Source organism: Equus caballus, chromosome 16 (genome assembly GCF_041296265.1).
Source record: "Equus caballus isolate H_3958 breed thoroughbred chromosome 16, TB-T2T, whole genome shotgun sequence".
Classification (NCBI taxonomy): domain Eukaryota; kingdom Metazoa; phylum Chordata; class Mammalia; order Perissodactyla; family Equidae; genus Equus; species Equus caballus.
The window spans coordinates 73,995,338-74,013,896 of NC_091699.1; the positions used below are offsets into that span (position 1 = coordinate 73,995,338).

The 18,559-nt window shown below is 37.5% G+C and overlaps 1 protein-coding gene across 1 annotated transcript in view; it reads right to left on the reverse strand.

Annotated features, from left to right (window-relative positions):
- KCNH8 (potassium voltage-gated channel subfamily H member 8) overlaps positions 1-18,559 on the reverse strand; it is a 338,704-nt gene that overhangs the window by 72,587 nt on the left and 247,558 nt on the right. Inside the window, exon 9 of the mRNA XM_023620873.2 lies at positions 1,478-1,675. Coding sequence (XP_023476641.1) covers positions 1,478-1,675 — 198 coding nt within the window. The remainder of the gene's footprint in view (positions 1-1,477; positions 1,676-18,559) is intronic.

Genomic DNA, 18,559 nt, shown 5'->3' on the forward strand with positions numbered 1-18,559 from the left:
GTTAGCTCAGGGCCAGTCTTCCTCAGCAAAAAGAGGAGGATTGGCAGCAGATGTTAAACTCAGGGCTAATCTTCCTCAAAAAAAAATAATAATAAAAAAGAACTCTGGTCTAATATGAATCCTTTCTTGATCCAGGTAGACATCCACACGACCTATTCTCCATGATAGCAGTTTTATAATTCAGTGAGTTTCCATTTACGTATTTAAAGATAGAAGTAAGTATTCACTTGGGTTCAAACCTTGCCTCTTTTACTTACTGGTTGTATGGCATTGGGAAAATTACTTTATTTCTCCAAGCTTGAGATTTTCCATCCGAAAAATGTGGACAATAATAGTATCAGGCCTGGATAAGTTAGGAGATTCAGAAAAAAGAAATTAAATAGTTCAACAAAGAGAATTTACTATAGGGAATTGGTTTCCCTGGTGTCGGAAGACTGAATGAGCAAAAAGAGAGCATAGAAGTAACATGGATATAGTAAGTACAGGGAGGGAGGAGCTTCTGCCCTTGCAGAGGGATAAACACAGGGAAGAAGTGGAGTTATCAGAACACAGAAGCCCAGAGGAGGAGCTGTGAGGAGCCACAGGGAACCAGGGCTCTGACTTTGGATGTGAGGGCACTCCCGACTGATGCAGGAATCTCCAAGAAGGCCCAATGAGACTGGTTCTGGGAGCGCCCGAAGATGCTGAACGCTTGAACCGCTTGTTGCTGCTTGAGGTGGCCTGCCACTTAGAGTACATCATACACATGAGAGGCAGGCAGTCCCTTCTCTGCAACTCCTGCTTTCTAGTTTCCCTCTGGTGCCCCCTATTGTCAGAAGTAACTGAAGTCGGCTGGCAAAGAATGAGGTTTGCAGAGTCCAAACCCCAGCATTGCAGAGCAGAATACAGAAGGTGAGTTTGGAACTCAGAGACGTTAATACAATAATTTTTCCATTTGTCAAATGGGATAGTAAGAATGCCAAACCCATAGATTTGCCTTAAGAATTACTTAGGGTATTGTGTTGAAGCATTTGGCACAGAGGATGGAGCATACAAGCAATTAATAAATGTTAACTATTTATTATTATTGTATTGGTGTTTTTTGTTTTTGTTTTTATTTTTAACTAAGTGATCTATCAAAGATCCTTAACTGACTACGTTAGTATTAATAAAATTAGATAACACTGACCTGTTTGGGACTATAAAATGGAATTTCAAACATATGCCTGCAATTGTGTTGGGAATACCAAGTGCCTGCCCTTTCAAAATCAACCATCAGGTAAATGGCTACTTCTAGAAAGTGGAATTTTTCGACATCACAGACTTTCATTACTAATCTGTATATTAAAATGTATATCACTCATTTCCTAATTAGTGCTTTTTAGAGTCTTCTGATGTAAATCAATATATTTCTATTAGGTTTTAGGACAGAGCCAACAGAACAGCAGCAGTGGCAGACTGCTTCCTTCTCTTGGTATAACAGAAGAATTTCCCTTACCACCGATCAGCATGGTGCAGATGGAGAAGATCTTTTCTGCATCTGTATTAGCAGAGACGTTCCCAAACCCAACACTGGTGAGGCTGCTGAGGGTGAAGTACAGAGCAGCAATATAGGCACTTCGGATCGATGGGCCCCCCAAGGTGTTGTTGCCATAGTATGGAGACTCCAGCCTCTTTCCCAGCTCATGGAGCCAACCTGAAATGGAAGAAAGAACGAGAATTTAAGCCCAAAAAGTAAAGTCCCAGCATTAGTACATGGGAGTAACGATAAATGAGCACCATTATTTGCTCAGGAGAAAGAAGAGAGAAACGTAAAAGGAAATTAAAGGCAAGGAATTAGATTCCACTGCTATAAAAGCAAAAGCATCACTTTTATGCAAGACATTCTGTATGATACACACAGCAGAGAAATATGCTTTCAAGAAAGGATTGGTGGGCACAGCTCAAAAGGCCACCCCAATGCAAGAAACTGCCTGTGGAGATAGGGCCCTGGATAGCCACTCTCAGTAACAGCGTTGTGTATTTCACTAGTGCTTAAGCTCATTTCTCAATCAGAATTTTAAGAAATAAGAGGGTCGAGTAGGTATTTTTAAGCCCTGCATGATGATAAATGGCAACAACCACAAGAATCTAGACTTCACACAGGTGAGGTGGGCTTTATTTCTATCCTGTAAAACCTTTCCCCATTTTATTCACTTGGGATGATATCTAGTTGCCTTACAAGTCTTAGGTCATGCGACTTTCTCAGAAAGCCTCCTCTGCAGGCTCATTCTGCCATTTAGGAGTGGAGGGGGAAAATTCTGTAACTAAGAAGTACCTGTAATAGAATTGGATGCCCTCCTACAACTGTTTTATGTTACTGGTATATATATATATATGTGTGTGTGTCAAAACTTATTGAATTAAATGCTTTAAATGTGTGCAGTTTCTTGCATGTCAATCATACTCTCATAAAGCTGTAAAAAAAAGGCTATAGTAATCAAAATGGGAAATAGAAACTAAATATTAAAAATAATGGAATAATAGAATGGAAACAAAACACGAGACCACTTAAAAACCCTTTATTGGAAATATTTGCCTTTTAAGATTCTATATTTTCAAATTCTTTGTGTGTGTGTGTGTGTGTGTGTGTTACAAAACACTTTGACAATTCAGCTCAACCATAAGGTTCATAAGACTTATGTTAAGGGATGTTATTTCATCCCTACCGATCACTACCTTCTTATAAACACTTCATTTAATGGCTGCCCAAGAAGAGATGAAAAGTATTACACTTTTTAACTAGTAATAGTATTGTCATTATCACCTAAAGTTACAAATTATGGAACTGTCCTAGGTAATTAAAATACAAATTTGAAACAACTGGGAATTCCTTGAGATCAGGGAGGAATTCTTAGTGGCAAGTACTGTGCCATGTTCATCCTTTGTCTCTAGAGAAGTGTTTCTCAACCTGTAGCTCAGAAACATCAAGAAGGCTTGTTAAACAGAGACAGCCAGGTCCTATCCCTGGGGTTTCTGGTACAGTACATGAGGAGGCTGGGGGAAGGGCTGAGAATTTGCCTTCATAATATGTTCCCATCTGATGCTGATGCTGCAGATCGAGGGGACCACACTTCGAAAAACCACTGCTCTAGAACAATGGTTCTCAATACTGGCTGCCCCTGGGAAAGCTTTTTAAAAATAGACCACCCAAGGGGGTGGCTCCATGGCCCAGTAGTTAAGTTCTATGCACTCTGCTTCAGATCCTGGGTTTGGTTCCTGGGTGTAGACCCACACCACTTGTTGGCAGCCATGCTGGGGCAATGACCCACATACAAAATAGAGGAAGATTGGCACAAACGTTGGCTCAGAGTGAATCTTCCTCAAGTAAAAAGAGGAAGATTGGCAATAGATGTTAGCTCACGGCAAATCTTCCTCAGCAAAAATTATAAATAAATAATAAAAAAATAAATTAATAAAAATACACTGCCCAAGTGCCACCTCCATTTACTGAATTAAATTCCTGGTACCAAGCCCAGGTATTGGCATTTTTTAAAAGTTCTGCAGTAGAGTCTAATGTGAGGATAACGCTTAGGACCACTCTTATAGAATTTAGCAAAGCAACTGACAATAGAAGCATTTAATAAATGTTATTTTTAAAAACTGAATGAATTAATGAATGTATAAATGGTTCTTGCCTTCTGTGATAGTATGAGATAATGTGACAACACTGGTGCAATATAGCAACATGTACATCTGTACTAGATTTATGCACAAAGTATAATGAATGTACTTTTTGATGATAGAGAATAATAATAAAATATAAGTTATACACTATAAAAAGTGATGCCCTTAGTAAGCTACGACCATTTACTCCATCTGGAGAGGCTTCACGAAGGAATAAACTCTAGATTCAAACACAGATTGAGATCTCAACTCTTCCATCTATCGGCTATAAGGATGACCAACTTCTTCGAGCTTCATGTTTCTCATTTGTGAAGATAGGCATGCATACTATCTAACTTGTAGGGTTGCAATGGGATTAAATGAAATGCCGCATGAAGAAAATGCCAACCACCATTACCTGTAGAGGTTTAGTACAGAATACCTCTTTTCTCTCTCTTTCTTCTGTTACTTAAATTGGTAACAGAGAAAGCACAAAATTCAGAAAGGTAAGAGAAAATAAGGGGTCAGCAGTGAATTATAATGGGAAAGGAAGGTGGTAGCCAACTGTATTCCATAGAACCCAGGGGCTGCATGTGATAAAATTTAGCATTTCTGAACTAATAGAAGGGAGAGAGAGAAAATCCAGGTGACAGTAGTTCTTAAAATTTAGGGAGTTATACACCCACTTGTGAATCAAAAGAAAGACATGGTCTTTTCCTCAGAACAAAGTACATGTGGAGACACACATGATTCTGTATACATATTCAGGTGGTTCACGGCCTCCTGCAGCCCTTTCATACATGTCTGCTTCAAAGACCCAGATTAAAAAGCTTGGCTCTTGGGGCCAGCCCAGTGATTTAGCAGTTAAGTTCACGCACTCCACTTCGGTGGTCTAGGGTTCACTGGTTTGGATCCCAGGTGCAGATCTACACACAGCTTATCAAGCCATGCTGTAGCAAGGGTCCCACATATAAATATAGGAAGATGGGCACAGATGTTAGCTCAGGGCCAATCTTCTTCAGCAAAAAAAGGAGGATTGGTGGCAAATGTTAGCTCAGGGCTAATCTTCCCCCCCCCCCAAAAAAACTTGATTTTAGAATTATAAGTGAAGAGAAAAAGGAAGTGATAAAGCTTGCTTTGATAAAACTTAGTTTAATTTGTATGGGAAAAGATTTAGAAATAAAGACAATTTGTCCAAGATTAATTAAAGAGATATCACAAAAGCAACACAAATGGGCATTTAAAATTTAAAAAATATTTATATGTGTGTATGTATAGGCATTGTAGGGAGAGTCAAGACACAGAGGTAAAATCAGGAAGCAGAGATGACATCTGAACACATCATTAGCCTCAGGATCCCCATTTCTGTAGAGAAGCACTCTTATAGGCATTTGACTCAAGCGTTGTCAAGTGTGGACAACCACGGGATGCTGGCCAGCTGGTGGGTTGGCTATTTTCATGTGTCTTCTAAGTTGTGCTCTGAAAGGGATGTCATATCGTTTCTACTTGACAAAGAAGTGATTAGAGGGGCTTGTCCCTTTATTCCATATTGGTCTTTCCCACTAATTAATGGGAAGTCTGAGCAGTTGAAAAAAATCATTTTACCCAGAGAATAAATACTGCATGACCTAATTTTTGTTTTAGTTGATGCACAAAGGGAAAAAAACACAATCAAGCCGCTGCTTCCTCTCGGCTGAATCAGCTCTACAATCAACCATGAATAAACAACTGGACCCGTCTGTTGATCTTGCACAGATTTAAAGAATTCATTTACTTCTGGAACCCAAAGTTCTCTCAGAAAAAAAAAAAGTGAACAAACCCAGCCAATACATTCAGTTAAACCCCTTAATTGGCACAAAAGTGAAACATTTAAGAAATCTCTGAGCCGAATCAGTTTTCATATAATTTGATTTCGTTAATAAAATGGGGTCAAAGTTTGCGTTGGGACGTACAGATTATGTTAGATTATATTCCCACCCTATGCCTGTTCGTTTACATATGTGTGAAACTGCGTGCCTCAGAAGTGATTCAGGGGGCAAAACAAAGAGGAACAGCAGACCTACTTTTGTTGATATCTCTTTTCTGTCTAGCCAACTGTTCTGTCTATTTTCAGAAACATCTCGCTTTTTAAGAAGGGTTGCTACTAAACTGTGTTACAGCTGACAGAGCAGAAGCAATACAGATGATGAAAAAACCTGGTAATACAGAAAGGAGGTAACACTCACAAATGCAGAGATTGGCTCTGTGGGCTAAATAAAACTTTTTCACAGAACAGCTCGTTCGAAAAGAGAGCACATATTCCACTGTTACAAGACAACATGTCACTGCGCTGTACAGAAGAAGCAATTTAACCAATTTGGAAGCCAATCTTTTCTTATGCTGGAAAATTCGTCTCTAAAGGAAGGGATGTCCTAGAACAGTGTGTCTGCTTCTGCTGAAAATTTTTTTCTAAAGAACATTTTGAAGGAAAAAGCACACAACATAAAGTAAGATCTAAATATACCGAACATATTGCCATCTGATAAAAACAAGTGATATAAAATAATCCTATCATTACTAAAATAGATTAGATGAATAAAATAGAGTAGATTTGTGAAATAAATATAAATTTCAAAGATAGAATTACTTTTAAAGATTACGCCTAGAAGAGCCTATAATTTAGCGTGATAATTCAGTCCATGAATTTTTCATTGCATACTTACCATGGGCCCAGTATTTTGCTTAATAACATAATTTTAACTCTAAACAGAGTTTCTTGTTATTTTACTCTTCAGGTTTCCTACAGTAATATACCCACTTTTACTGCACATGCGTGTGCATTCACAGTTTGTACAGATGTGGCCTGCTTTATATAACAAATGTGTCCTTGAAAAGTTTAGTTTACATTAGCCTTTGGTAAATTGACAGATATTTTAGATTTAATGAAAGGAATAGGAGCATTTTATTTAAGGAAAGCCCATGACGAATCTCAGTGGTCATATAAAATACTTCAGTAATAGGAAAAACCATCCAGTAAAATGTAAACATATTAACTCAGATTGAAATGTGTATATAAAGATGTGTTTGTATGGATAGAGAAGAGAGAGAAAGGACTGGCACATGCGTAATCACGCCTATAACCCAAAATGGTATTTTGATGACTTTAATATGAACGAACCATGCTGTAATAGGGTTTAGCTAAGAAGCAGGAATGGAGCCCTTGTTAGGGTTTTCTTGTTATTAGCAAGCTAATACAGTTAACATTTTACTGAGTGCTTCCTGGGTTCCAGACACTCCACTAGGGCGGTGCATCTTTCTTCTCATTTATATGCACTAACCCTATGGAATAGGAACAATTATCATCCATATTTGACCCATTATTTCACTAATCATTACAACTTAGAATTACTATCCCCATTTTAAAGATGAGTAAACCAAGGCTCAGAGATATTAAATAACTTGTTCAAAGTGGCAGTGTCAGGATTTTAATCCAGACCCGTGTGCTGTCAGGGCCCAAGGTCTTGACCACTATGCCACAGTACTTCACACGCCATATGTATAGACCCAAGAGTACTGGGGTTGCAGTGTAACTGAATGCCTTTACAAGCAAGGTGCCATTTTTTATTATGGTGCACATACACAACGGAGAAAGAAGTAGTCTTAGTTAAGGCTTTCCAGAAGAAGACCCTGAGATGAGGCCTTAAGTATAAGTAATTTATTTAAATGTTGAGTCCAGTATTTATCTCTAGGAGACAGTGCGGAAGGGACACAGAAAAGGGAAGGCAGCCAAGGAAGTATGTCTAGTCAAGCAAGTTACCACTATAGGCAATTCACTAACAGGCGATTGGAGCTTAATCCCATCGAGGAATCTCCGGAACAAGTGTAGAGCACACAGCCTTGTTAGCACAGGGGAACATAAGCACCAAGTATTAGCCATCACTGATTGACCCCTCTCCTGGGGCACATTAATTCCCCACCAGCGCCATGCCTGCTAGCAGAGGAGCCTTCACAGTTTGAGACAATGCCTCCAGCCAACAGACAGAGATCCTAAGGATGAGAATCACACAGACTGAGGGCACATAGAGGAGCACCAATAACATATGCGACAGCAGCCAACACTTACCAAATGCCTAGTATTTTGCTAGGCTTTCATTTAACATTATTTTCTCCCAATTCTCACAATAAGTCTGCATTTTTTTTTTTTCAACTGATGAGTCCTAACAGAGAAGATGCACAATTTCCTCTCTTCTTTTAGGAAGTATTGGAACTGAGAGGCAAATCCGTAACACTAACTTTCACATCCGTGATCTTCTTGCTAGACTGCTCTACTTATAAAGAAGCAATCATTTAAAATTATCTGTTTAATTGTGCTTGTTGAAACCATTATTAAATGTTTACATTTCCAGTGCCCACTTTTGTTTAGCATAGGGGAACGTGTCCCAAAATCATATCAGAGAAAAATGGAAGAATTATCCAAATACAATCCACAATGTAGACAGGGGATAATATGGTATTTAGAACCTGAACATTGGGGCTGGCCCCATGGCCGAATGGCTAAGTTCTTGCGCTCTGCTTGGCAGCCCAGGGTTTCACCAGCTCGGATCCTGAGCGCGGACATGGCACCTCTCCTTAGGCTATGCTGAGGTGGTGTCCCACAGACCACAACTAAAATATACAACTATGTACTGGGGAGATCTGGGGAGAAAAAGCAGAAAAAAAAAAGAGAAAAAAAGGAAAATAAAACCTGAATATTACTTTCACAGTGATCAAGAGGTTTCTAATGTAAATTCCAAGCATAGAAAATCCTATAGTTAACATTTGCTTCTCCTCCCTCCATGACTCTGAAGACTTACTTAATCCTCTTGGACTTCATCAGTGTGAGAGGCGGAAGAGCGCTGTGATTCCTGTGAGTCATAGGCAGCAGGAGCTGGCTGCGGGAAGCAGAGCAGTGGGAGACAATGACTGCTATGGGGCACAGTGGGAGGACTTTGGGTTTTGCAGCCTTCTTGGCAAGAGGTTGAAGTGTGGGACTACTCAGTCACACAAGTGATTGAGAAATCCCAATTAAGTGTCAGAAGCCTGAGTGTGTGCATGTGTTTATGTGTGTATGTATGGGTGATGGTGGCGTGGCAATTGAGACCCAAAGCATTGGTGAGGTATTGGATTTACTGCTACAGATACTCAAAAAAAGTTGTTAACCCTGAACAAAATATAAGAGAAAAGCTTGAGATTTCATCTCCATCGTCCCTTAAAATATCTATACCCCACAGCACTGATAAGAAACATCATTGATAGGAAACATACTTGTCTCCATTCCTTAAGGGGTCACCTAATGCTGGCCACCATAATTTTTTATTTTGTTTTTGTTTTAAACAAACTTTTTATTTTGGGATGATTTTAGGTTAAGACACAAGTTGCAAAGAGAACAGACAATTCCTGAATATCCTTCACCTCGTTTCCTCTAAGGTTAATATCTTACATTACCATGGTACATTTGTCAAAAACTATGAAACTAACATTGTTGCATTACTACCAACTAAACCATGGGCTTTCTCTATTTTAATTTAATAAATAGAGTTAAGGAGAAGTTCAGAGACTTAGATTCCTAAACTCACTTTCAACCTTTCACCTCATTGCTACTTTAGAGGACGTGACCGAGGATAAGACTAGAAGAGCTCAAGGCTATAATGGTGTTTGATATTGATTTGTTGATTCCACTAAGGAGAAGCCATCAGTAAATTTGAGGTCCCAATCTGAACAGGAACTCCATTATTTGGAATTCCCACTAAACACACACTTTGATTCTCACAAAAGATATCTTATATTTCTGAAGTGGTATAACTTACTTTGGAGATAAAATTCTGAAACAAAAAGAACTACCCATAAAGTAGTAGACATTGGACTTTGAATCGGGAAATAGGGGTCCTAATCTCGGTCTTGCCACTAACTAATTAGATGTATGAATCTTTATGCATCAATTAGCCTTTTTGGTCTTCCATTTTTCAAACTTGCATATGGAGTGACTGGATTGAGTAATCTCTAGGTTCTTTTTCAGATCTAAGATTTTATGAAATAAGATCCTGTAATATTTCTTCACGAATGGTTGACTTTTTTAAAGCAAAATGCTTGTGTAATAACCTATGATTTTGTGAATTCATCTTTTATCTGTTTTTAATTATGTGAGTGATGATCCATCAGCAAATATTGATGGGATAAGGATGGAAGGTTTTTACATTTTGATGCATGTATCACTTCTGCTCTATTTCCACTGCTGAACAATTTTTCAGAGCAAGAAATACTATATGTGATTAGTACTGTCAAAAAAAAATGTACCACTTGTGTTAAATCCATTCCAGAGTTCACCATTCTCTGAAATCTATTTAAATTTGAAGTTTGTATAATAGAAACTTCCTGAATATTGGTTACTAAGGTATAGCGTTTCACTTACACAATGATTAACTGAAAGATTACGTACTTTTGTAAACTGCTAAAATTGGCCATCATCACATGCACCAAAGAACCAAAACCAAAACCAACCAAACAAAACACTCTAGAAAGAATGAAAAACAATCCAAAACCACAGTTGAACAGCTACTGCAGAGTTTTCTGACTGATCCTAAGAAGAGGCAGCACACGCCATCTGTTTCCAGCCAACTGGGGCGCTTCCAAATACCTCTCAAATCTCAGCTAAAAATAAAGGAAATTCTAGCAAAGATTAGGCTCATGGCTAAGTTAGCAGAACATAAGCTATGAACTGTTTGCATTTAACCTTTCTATATAAAATGCTCACACAATTCACTATACTTTCAGATCTGTGCTCAACATGGCATTTTTTCTTGAGTGACTGTTGTAACGTTTCTTCTCATGGCTTAATTAGTTTGTGGGACATTAATATCAACATTTCAGATCGTAATACTTAGCTCTTAGAGTTGTAAGAAATTAAATTACACAATATAGAATTAAATCAAATAATATATTAAGTATTCAGCACATTAGGTGATCAGTGTGTGGTCTCCAACCATGACTGCACAAATAAGAATATTATAGCATACTACTATTTTTACCATAAAAAGTCAAGTAATGGCAAAGCAAATTGATGCCAGAAAATACTGAATCAACATCCTACTCATTTTGTGTCTTCAGTACCTCACAATAGACAACAGCATTTGTAAGTATGAATGGTACAAGATCCTTCATTTCCAAGAATGATATGATTGTGTATATTATTTCTACTATTGGTTCACTATTTTCTACCTATGGAAATGGGATGCTGGATTAATATTTTATACAGATTTTCAATAATGAAGGATTTTAAAAGTCTCCACTATTTTCAATAATTATAACAGAAACCCTTCATTCCTTTAAAACAACAGCAACAACAATAACTTTTTATCTGTGCTTCCTGTGTGTAAAATTGCGCTCTGCTAAGCACTTTATGTGAATTCCGTTGCATAACTACACAATAGCCTATGAGGTAAGCTACTGTCGTGTTCTCCATTTTAGAAAGGAAGAGACTAAGGCACAAAGAGGGTAAGTATCTTACCCAGTGTTACACAGTGATTAAGTAGCAGAACTAAGATAAGAAAAGGTCAGGCAATATAATTCCAAGACTGAAATTCATTCATGCCTGAACTCAGAGTATCATTTACAAAGACAACTTGTCATTCAGTCAGAAAAGTCTAATCCAAGCGCTCACCACTTGCACCTACATCAGGACAAAAACTTGTTCCAGGAAGAAAATTTGTGATAAAAGTAGTTGAGCCTAGACAAACAATTTTATTTTATTGGTATGCTAAAGTTTTTTTCATTATTGCCCCCAATTTCCTTCTTGTCCTGTCTTTTCTTTCAAAGGTTCAGAGTTGGTGCAAATCTAAAGAAGAAAAATGAAGTGAAAAGTCCCATGTGTGCAAACCATTTCTCAGCTCTTTGTAATAGTTGCCTGGCAGTCATTTAAGTTAGAAGCATAGGGCTTGACATCCATTAAAAAGGAATCTCAAGTTTCTTGGTTTGCAGAACTTCAAAATAAAGTTCTAATTACATTTCTTCCAAATACATTAAAGGAGATACGTTTTGTAACATCTCAATTATAAAAGTAACTCTAAAATAAATTAGACCATATAATATGCTAGAATGTTGTTCAAATTATCCATTAATGAGTCCTCTGGATTTTATTTATCTTCCCTTGGTATTGAAACAGTTCTAAAGGTATTTTCTTCAAGTTTCTAGGAAAGCCCCAAGTCTCAAAATGGAACATCAGCTTTGAGGTGTCAGCCTTTGTTCTCCTTTAGAAGAGCTGATTCTGACTCAGATGTCTAGTAATGCATTTAAAAACATATAACTAACTTTGTGATGGCTTGACGGGGTGTGAAATACAATAAGGAGTGGGAATTTGCATGAACATTCCAAAATAAGTTTTTAGCCAGCAGGTGGCTGAGTGATTTGGCTTGAAGTAAACACAAGACAATGGGATTGTGTCAGAGAGACCTAAAGGGTGGCATGGATATTTTTCAAAATGAAAAGTAAATTGAGTGCAGAGAGACAACACATAGAGTATCAAGAAACACAAGAAGAATGAAGAAGAGAAACATGACTATAGAGAAGTCTATCAGACCAGGTAGCGCAGTTGTCCTTGATAACCCAGAGGCAAGCACTGCAGCATATGGCAGTGCAGAAGAAAGCTTGTCTTGGAATTATATTGCCTGACCTTTTCATATCTTAGTTCTGCTACTTAATCGCTGTGTAACATTGAGTAAGATACTTACACTCTTTGTGCCTTAGTCTCCTCCTTTCCAAAACGGAGAACATGACAGGAACTTACCTCATAGGTTATTGGGAAATTATAAAGTGCTGAGTAGAGCACATTTTTACACACAGCAAGCATAGAGAAAAAACTATTATTATTGTTGCTGCTGTTGTTTTAAAGGAATGAAGATTTTCTGTTTTACTGAAAATAGAGGAGACTTTTAAAATCCTTCATTATTGAAAATATGTATAAAATATTAATCCAGCATCCCATTTCCATAAGTAGAAAATAATGAACCAATAGTAGAAATAATGTACAAAATCATATCATTCTTGGAAATCAAGGATCTTGCACCATTCATATTTACAAATGCCACTTTCCATTATGAGGTACTGAAGACATAAAATGGGGAGGATGTCAACTCAGAATATTTTCTGGCATCAATTTGCTTTGCCATTACTTAATTCTTTATGGTAAAAATAGCAGTATGCTATAGTATTCTTATTTGTGCATTTGCGGTTGGAGATCACACGTTGTTCTCCCAGTGTGTTGAATACTTTACATATTATCTAATTTAATCCTATATTGTGTAATTTAATTTCTTACAACTCTAAGAGCTAAGTGTTCTAATGTGAAATGTTGATATTAAAATATTGGTATTTATAAAGGTTAAAGTAAAACATGACCCAAGTAGACATCTCTTAAGGAGAAGGACCAGGTTTTGAATCTGGGTTTGTCTGAATTGAAAGTCTTTACACTTTTTGACATGCTGTGCTAGCTCCTCATCCTTCTTGTCAGTCAAGGTTTGGTCTTAACGCACATCTGATTGACTTCATCTCTTTCCTAGAAATGGCTGGCCCAGTGGATTTTTCTCTGTAGCTGTTCTTCCCTTCCACCTGCAAATGGGAGTTTTCCATATTGTCTTCTTCTGCCGCTTACAGTCACCATCATTAGGACATATGGTCTGGAGACCTGGTGTTATTTTTATTTTGAGCATGGAAACTTTTGTGATGTTCTTCACCACTCTCTACCCCCCAGAAGTCCTAGCTATTATTCCAAAGGTAGTTGGTGGGAATTGATGTGTTAGCGGTCTATGTGTGCAAAGGTTTGGGTAATATAAGAGCTTTTTGGAACCACAGAATGAACTCTCAGCAACTTCCCAATGCTTCATTTTCCAGAAATAGAACTCTTTGGTTACCTTCTTGTGGACTTTGCAAGAGATTTTATATAGGTCAGGCTTATGCTTTACAGCAATTAAAGACTACATAGCTTTTGTTTTTCTCATAAGAACCCACTTTCTTATGTAATTTCTTGGACCTTATTAAAAATATTGGATAAACTAAGCACCTTGAATCATGGTTTAACCATTCCATTCACTGTCATTTGAGTTTTCATTTCACCCATAGATACCAACTCTCTGATTACAAATCCATTATTTGGCATCTGTAATGCCTTTGTAATGGATTTGAAACAATGAAAACGAGAGCAAAAGATGGTTTAGTCTCCACCCTGGTACACAAAAGTTGGTTTAACTCACATTAGAACCCAAGTACAGTATAGAGCTTGTTTACACAGTTGTCTGTCTCACCCTAACAACTGGGACTAAATGGGTTTATACTTTTATTGGATAGTATCTTTTGAAAACCCTTCAGTCCAGGTTCAGGAAAACATGTTTCAAATTCCATGGGACAGGTTTTGTAGGTGTCACTCAAGGAAAAAGCTGTCCAATTTTGGCCATATAGCAGAGGTGGCAAGAGACACAGGGATGATGGGAACAGAGAAGTCCAAGAACTCCATCACATCTTGGGAAAAATGGCTGGAAGCAACAGCAGCATGACCTGGCAGGGTGGAGGGAACAGTGGCAGGGACCCTTCAGGAGGAAACTAAGCACCCAGGGCCCTGGTGAGCCAAGGCGTTGGTGGACGGAAGGATTTGGCTCCCAGTTCCAACAAGAGCTGAAGATCCAGGAAAACATGAGTTACCCCATTATCACAGCCCTGGCTCTCTCTAAGTCTGGTGCTGAGCCCAATCCGCCTCCCCCGGTCCTCCAACCTTCAGCCCTATTTCTACTCCCTTCTTCCATAAGGTCTAAGAAATGTTTAGAAATATTGTTATCAATGCCTTCAACTTCACCCACTCTATGAGGTCATCTTTTTCAAGGTCATATGACACCACTTCCTGCACCTGGTTTCTCTTTTCTGAACACCCTGCAGCTTGTCAAAGTCTATCTTTGATGTTTACTCTCAGAATCAAACACAATCAATTTCTTTTTTTTTTGGTCAGCAATTACGCCTTCAAGACAAGACTTGACTTGTCTTGGCTAACTTCCTGGCAAGAATGTTAAGCCTTTGAATAAATTAGCAGGAAAAATTATTCTCCCCCATATATGCACGTGTGTGTATGTGTGTGTGTGTGTGTGTATGCGTGTGCATGTAACAGGGAAATCACAAAGAATATAGGGGTGGACTTAAGTATAATTCTTTTTAGAGTCAGGCGAGTTCCTTCAGCTTTATTTTGAGAATACTCATCATGCAAAAAAAAGATAATGCACAATTAAAAATTTTAGAAATAATTTTTAAAGAACCAATAAAGCAAAAAGTACTGAGGCTTTGAGAAACTTGGAGAAATCTCTTGGGATTCATCTTAGCATCATTCATTCTGCCTACGAAGCCCAAGAAATGCAGAAACATGAGAGATACTTTGCAATCTTTGGAGAGGCACATGCTAAAGATTTCAGGTTGCTGACGTTCAGCTCTTATGTTGGCATCTAGATAATAATTTTTGATTTAGATAATAATTTATAATCATTATGAATCATCATCACTGTTACAACACATAAACATTTTTAAGGATCTTGCAGGATCTTGCAAAATTCTCTCACCTGCAGTGATTTCATTTAGGGGGTATTTTTACCCCCTCTCACTTTTCAGTAATCTGTGTAATCAGGTTTTCATTCTCATTGCTTAAACCGATCAATCGCTTAGCTCCTTTATCCCCCGACTGGAGGCCTTACCGCCCTTTAATGTCATCTGATCATCTGCCTGTAGACTGGCTGCTCCCTGAGAGTAGGGATTATGGTCTCCCATATACACTTGATTCCCAAGCCTAGCTCAGGCTGTGGTATCCAATACACACTCAATACATATCCTTCTAAATCATAAAGACCACAGAATAGATCCTCTTGTCATGTATACAAAACAGGCTTTGGGTTTGCAGAATGGCTTGGACTATAGCCCCACCACTACTTAACAATTTGACTTCTGGTAAGCTAGCCTTTTAAATTCCAACTTCTTCAACTGAAAAAATGGAGCTAAAAATGCCTCCTTGTTTATTTATAGGAGTGAAGAAGATAATTTTGTAAAACATCTGTCATTGTGCCTAGGGTATGATTACTGCTAAAAATATTGGTTTCTTTTTACCTCTCCTATGGTCTTCTCTCACTTTGTCACAAATAATATATTATTCAAAAATAAAGTACTTTTGTAAATTAGAAGATGAGTTGACAATTAATTTTCATCATATATCATGTATATAATTAAAAATGGACATATGCCATAGGGAGATTTGTGTGTTAGAATAAAGTGACCCATAATTGTAGACCGAGAATAAAATATATTGAATATCTCAAAGGTGTCACTATCACTTGGCAAAACCATATGTCTCCTGATTGATTCCACTAAGGTGTCTAAAAATTTGAAAGAGGACATTTTGACTCAGTGTCCTGATTGCAATGACAATGGACCCCTGCCTCCATCTAGATACATCGTTTGTTCTATCTCATGTTCTTTGCTCCTTGTTCAAAAACATATATATTTTAATTATTTTATTCAATTAATAAACATGAGTAGTAGAAATGAGACAAATATAGTTGACAATGTTTAAAACAGTACATGCTAAAATTGGTTAGTTCCCAAAATAAAATAACACAAAAGAAGCTGATTAAAATCAGCACTCTTGTGGCCGGCTCCGTGGCCGAGTGGTTAAGTTCACAGGCTCCGCTGCGGCGGCCCAGGGTTCGGATCCTGGGCGCGGACATGGCACCGCTCCTCGGGCCACGTTGAGGCGGCGTCCTGCATCCCACAACTAGACGGACCTGCAACTAAGATATACAGCTATGTAATGGGGGCGTTCGGGAAATAAAGCAGAAAAAAAAAAAAAAAAGATTGGCAACAGTTGTTAGCCCAGGTGTCAATCCTTAAAAAAAAAAAAAAAAAAGAAGATTGGCAACAGTTGTTAGCCTAGGTGCCAATCTTTAAATAAAAAAAAAAAAATTAAAAAAAAATAAAATCAACACTCTTTAAGAACACTGAAGACGGCAAACATTCATTGGGGAAAAAGTACACACAGTAGAAATAGTCAATAAAAAATAAAATCCACAATAGCTAAAACTGCACAGAGTAAAATTTGTTATTGACAAAAAAATGGTGGAAGAATTAAATCTTCTTGACAAAATTAGTTCTCTAAAACTTAAATTGAGAAAATTGGACTTGGTAAAATGTCTCAAAAGAAAACTCATTCTATTCTGATGTGGGATTTAAAAAAAATTGATTGACGAATAATTTTGGTATAAAGTTTACGTAGAGAAGAACTTTTCTTGATAAAAATAATTCCAATAAATTTTTTAACAGGAAATGGAAAAGAATTATTTAGCCCTACTCTATAGATACTTGATCCAAAAATTATATTAGCATAATGAAGTTCTAGCAAGTACCCTCTACATGAGAATTCAGAAATGTTCCTCTCATTCTAATGAGAATGTCTGCATTACTAAACATAGAAGGGAAATGTCCTTATGGGTCAAGAGAGTGAGGACAAAATAGCCACAGGATTATTTCAAATGGGAGGTTCAAAATGGTAGCACCAACACATCTTCTACTCATCAAATCAATTCAGTCTTTGGTCAAATAAGGATTTTTTTAATCATCTGATCGATACCTCAATGTAATTACTAACTCATAGAAAATAGAGAATTTAAGCTTGCCACCCAAAGATGGAATCCATCCCTTCTAAATAATGAAAAGTGTTTGATTCACCAATTTAAAAGAATGCCAAATTCTATAACGTGGCAGTGGCAATGGATTACTGTTTTCTCTCACTCTCTCTCTTTCTCTCTCTCGCACACACACAGACACACACACTCAATATGGCCATTGCGTTTGTAAAGAATGCTACCATAACATGACTTGCCTACACCATCACCAAGCATGTTGTCAACAGAGAAATCACAGGGTCACATATGCTCAGTTGTCAACAAAATAATACTGGATTATTCATTTAAGAATATGTGACTCTTTGGAATCCTATTACACCATGGTATTATTTTTTGGATTTTTGCAAATACATCTGCATTGTTATGAACAAACATTTTTGTATGAAACATATAAAACACTGTATTGGAGACTGGAATCATGTGTCCGCACTTACAACACACTCAATATAAATCAGGTGCCGATCGACTCTGAAATCATTTCACCCTAGTGGGTCCCTAGTGGGTCAGAAAGAGTCACCACAAATTCCAAAATAAAGCATTTCGGGCACAGAATAGCTTTGCAACCTGTAAATCTAAACCAGTATGTTTTAAAAATTAATGGAATTAGCTATCACTAAAATACGATTTTATGGGCAGATGATAAAATTAGAAATACCACCCTCCTTCTATGGGTCACACTCAAAAAAAGCCAATCTTGACAGAATTCCATCTCAGGCTAGAAAGATTGCTAAAAATAGAACTGTAATCCCTGACCATCAGCATCAGGTTTTCAGTAAAAACAGAAAGCAGTTTGGGCACTGGCTTCAATACCGTAAATAAAGTACCTATAGTTTCTTGGGAACAGAATCAGCTGCCATAGTCATGATTTTAATAAAATACCACATGTCAATAATAACAATAATGATAGCTAAAACATCAACAGTAGCAGTGGCAGCAGTTAGTAATCACTTTATATCACTTAATTCTCTTTACAACCTAACGAAGTAGATAATCCTGTCTTCATTGTGCAGACAAGGAAACCGTGCCTTAGACAGGTAAGTAACACACACACAGTGACACGGACAGCAAGTAGAGGAGCCAGGCTTTGAAGGTAGAATTCAAATTCTTAAAAACTATCATATAACAACTTAACCTAAGAGATCAAATATAAGTTCGCAGAGGCTGTCAAGCCAAAGGTTAATTTTCAACATCCTCTTAACATAAAATGGATACAAATTTCCAAA